Source organism: Lepidothrix coronata, unplaced genomic scaffold (assembly GCF_001604755.1).
Source record: "Lepidothrix coronata isolate B3197 unplaced genomic scaffold, Lepidothrix_coronata-1.0 Scaffold433, whole genome shotgun sequence".
NCBI classification, from domain to species: Eukaryota; Metazoa; Chordata; class Aves; order Passeriformes; family Pipridae; genus Lepidothrix; species Lepidothrix coronata.
Window position 1 is genome coordinate 47678 of NW_016690613.1, and position 4105 is coordinate 51782.

The 4105-nt window shown below is 38.2% G+C and overlaps 1 protein-coding gene across 1 annotated transcript; it reads left to right on the forward strand.

Moving 5' to 3' along the window:
- The first annotated feature begins 2093 nt into the window (after positions 1 to 2093).
- LOC108509922 (olfactory receptor 6Y1-like) lies at positions 2094 to 3029 on the forward strand. Its single transcript, XM_017839537.1, has one exon. The coding sequence runs from the start codon at positions 2094 to 2096 to the stop codon at positions 3027 to 3029; it is 936 nt and encodes a 311-aa protein (XP_017695026.1).
- Positions 3030 to 4105: the final 1076 nt, after the last annotated feature.

A 4105-nucleotide genomic window follows, 5' to 3' on the forward strand; every position in this document is an offset into this window, starting at 1 on the left:
GCCCAGCCATGATGAGTGTTTCTGCCACAACTGAGATGTTCATCTCGTCATCCTTGTAGCTCACCTTGGACTTGCTGAAGTCTGCGATTAGGTCACCTCTCAGCGTTCTCCTCATCAGACAAAAAAAGACTAGCCATATTCTTACCATCTGTACTGTATATAGCTGTTGGCTATAGTGGTAGATCAGAGAGAGTCCATCATCTCCATTATTCTCATTATCTTACTCTGATTTGATTGGTAATAAATTCAGTTAATTTCCCCAAGTTGAGTCTGATTTTCCCATGATGACAATTGGTGAGGTATCTCTCCCTTTCCTTATCACAACCCATAAGCTTTTGATTATATTTTCTCTCTCCTGACGAGTCAAAGATGGGGAGTGATAGAGAAGTCTTGGTGGGAACCTGGTGTTCAGTTAAGGTAAACCCACCACACTACCAAAACTGCTTCCTAGATTCGTGTGGCTATCCTCTTTTTGAGTCCCTTTAAGTGGAAACAAGTAAGAATTGAGAACATCCCAAATGACACTGAACTGCTGTGCTTAGGCAGCTGAACTCAGTCTTAAATGTTTGCATATCAGGTGTTTAAATTGGTACAAATGAATCCTATATCTAACATATAATTAAATGTAAATATATGTATAAAATTCCATTTTGACACTGGGGTTTTAGTTGATAATTATTGTACGTAACTGTGAGTACTTAAACAGGTACTCAGGCACTAAACTGAGTTTCCATATGTCAGTGTCATCAAGGGAGACAGATATACAGGATCAGGCAACTTAAGAAACTGAGTCTGTCTATTCTAATAGAGGTATTTCACACTACTGGAGGAATCATTTCACCATAATATTTGTACTGTATTGTACTATTCAGAAAATGCATAGCTTGGGTATTTATAGATCTGAAAGTTGTACAAGTAACTCCAGTGTAGGTAAAAACACTAAGTTAAGGCTCTAGATTGAGATTAGGATACTAAAATATTTTTCTACATTAGCTTTTGGTAGATGACTGCCATGTCCTCTGCCTCAGGGTATGTTTTTATTTTCCTCTGCCCCACAAAAATCAATAGACACTACCTGGTATTATTTAGTTCTTCAGTGTCTCAGAAAAAAATGTTAGACATTTTCAGAGTTTCTTACTTCTACTCCGCATGGAATCACAGAGGAAACAATCCCTCCTCTTTCTGTGATTGCTTCCACTGGGAGGCTATCTATAATTTCTTAATAAAATCTCATGAGACACCAAAGATAAATAAAGTGGTCGTTTTATCTGTGTTAGTATAAATCATGCAACTGACACCACAGTCTACACTTCCTCTGAACCCTATTGATCATATTCTCTAGGATCAACTAAGCAGTGGATTCTACTTGAATTCCCACTACAGAAGGTTGAGAACAGTTTTGTTTTTAATAGCACAGGTGGGGCTGTTTTTATTTCTGAAGGATTAATGAGTTAGTTGCAAACAAACCAGACCCAGAATTATAATTCACTTGCACTTATGTGGTATCTCAGATACTATGTGGACCTTTTATCTCAATAAGCTTTATGTATACATAAGTCTCCTCAGAACTAGACATAGAAACCTCTAATGGGCTCCTTCAGATATGTTTGGAGGGTTTTTTAAATATCAAATTGAATATATCCCTGTGGGACTTCACAATTCCATGAGAGTTCATGGGATATACATGATATAACTTCAGAAATGTTTAGATGTAGAAAATAAAACATTGGCAATGTGAATGTCTATCTATAAGCTCATAACCTATAATTTCTTTATCCTGGATGGACAATATCATAGCATCATTCATCTAGCTTATTTTAGATCCGCATCTTAGATGAGACAGGACTTGGAATGCTTATTTATCTCCATGAAATATAAAGTAAAAAGCATACCTTAATTTTTAAAATTAAAAATTCTGAATTGAGCAGATAGATTGAAAAAATTGGTTTCTAAAAACGCAGCAACAAAGTGTCTGAACTTTTACAATGTCTTTAAATGGTGGTGTAACATATTGCTATGAATTTAAGCCTGTGTAGTTAGGTTTCATTGTATTAATTTATTGCAGGTGGATAAGCTCATCTTTCTTCTACAGAATGGGTGGGAGGAATGAAACCAAAGTCATGTATTTCATTCTCCTGGGTTTTCCCACCACTGCTGAACTGCAGCTGCTTCTCTTCTCTGCTTTACTTCTGGCTTATTTATCAACTGTGTTGGAAAACTTCCTTATCATTCTCATAATCCGAAATAATCACAGTCTGCAAAAACCCATGTATTTCTTCCTAGGGAATCTGTCTTTCTTAGAGATCTGGTATGTTTCTGTCATTGAGCCAAAGATGCTTATAGACGTCCTCTCTCATGACAAATATATCTCATTCCAGGGGTGCATAACACAGTTGTATTTCTTTGTGATTTTCGTTTGTACTGAGTATATTCTGTTAGCTGTTATGGCCTATGACCGTTTCTTGGCCATATGCAAACCTCTCAGATATTCACTCATCATGAATCATCAGTTTTGTGTTCAGTTGATAGCTGGGTGTTGGATGTGTGGTTTGACCACTTCTTCTATCAAGCTGAGCTTTATAGCCCAGCTCTCGTTCTGTGATGTAGGTGAAATCAATCATTATTTCTGTGATATTTCACCCTTACTGAATATCTCCTGCAGTGATTCCTCTTTGGCTGAGCTAGTGGACTTCATCTTGGCTCTGATGGTCATCATGGTACCTCTTTGCATTGTGGTGACCTCCTATACTTGCATCATGTTCACTGTGTTGAAGATCCCTTCTTCTCAGGGGAGGCAAAAGGCCTTTTCCACCTGCAGCTCCCATTTGGCTGTAGTGTTATTGTTCTACTCCACCACTCTTTTCACTTATGCCCATCCTAAGCTCATGTATACCTACAGTGCTAACAAGTTGGTATCAGTCCTGTACACAGTAGTTGTGCCACTCCTGAATCCTCTTATATATTGTTTTAGAAACAAGGAGGTCTGGTTTGCTCTGGGAAAGACCTTTACTTGCACAAGACACATCTGAGAAATCAAATACAGACTCCTGGAGAAGGGGCTTTGTGGAGATCAACTGGCAGTGCCGATGAGCTAAAGTCAGGAGGTCCAGACCTTAATCCATGCCAAAGTGAAACTCTCCTATTCATGCATACAGTGCCCATATTTCCTGAACTAGAGCTTAATAAATCTGTTAGATCTATGTATATACTATGGTTTTGATTTGAGATGACTGGGGGTTTTTTGTTTGTTTTCCCCCAAAGAATCTATGTTGTCACCCATTCTTAAGTCTGCAGCTGAATCACTGCTCCAGTTTTCCAGAGAAGTTTTGGAAATGCTAGAAACTGAACCCCAGATTTGTTTTCCCTAGATAGTTTACTAGGTCCAGTAAACATTGCAAAATGCATGTAAAAATCAGATACCTACATCCGATTTATTTACTCTGAGGTTCCATTATTGTCCCTTGAAATGAATAGGCAATGGAAAAGGATGAGTAATTTTAACGTTCTTAGATAGCTGGTGTAGGATAAAATGAACCCAGCCTCTGAAGAAGACAACTTTAATAGCGGTAGAGAAAGTATAATGTGAGTAGTCCAAGCTGCTCGCATGGTACAGCTGCAACTGTCACTTGGCCTCTGTCAACAGAACCCTGGTCCCCTGAATATCCTTTTTGCACACCAAATAATTTGCTCCACGAAGAAATTCAGATACAACTGAAAGGACAGATCACTTCAATGTTTTCTTCAGACTGCATGAGCCTTGGATCCAGCAGTATTCCAGCAGGAGTCATGATCTTATGCACAAGTCTGGAAAGACTGAGTTAAACACTGATCATCTGGTGAAACGGTGTCTCTAAGAAAACTACTCCATGTTCAGAATATCACAGTGTTTCAAAACATTTAATATTCTCTAACAAACAAACAAATAAATCTGTCAGCCAAGTGCATCCCTATATGGCCATATTAAATATGGGTTTCAGTTTATGACTGAGACTGTAGTTTCTGATATTCTATGCTCTTTATTAGCATATGGCCCTTTCAGATTTTGCAGTTCATGAAACATCCAGCTTTCCAGGGAAGAAACTGCAAGATACTTGCTGGAAGAACT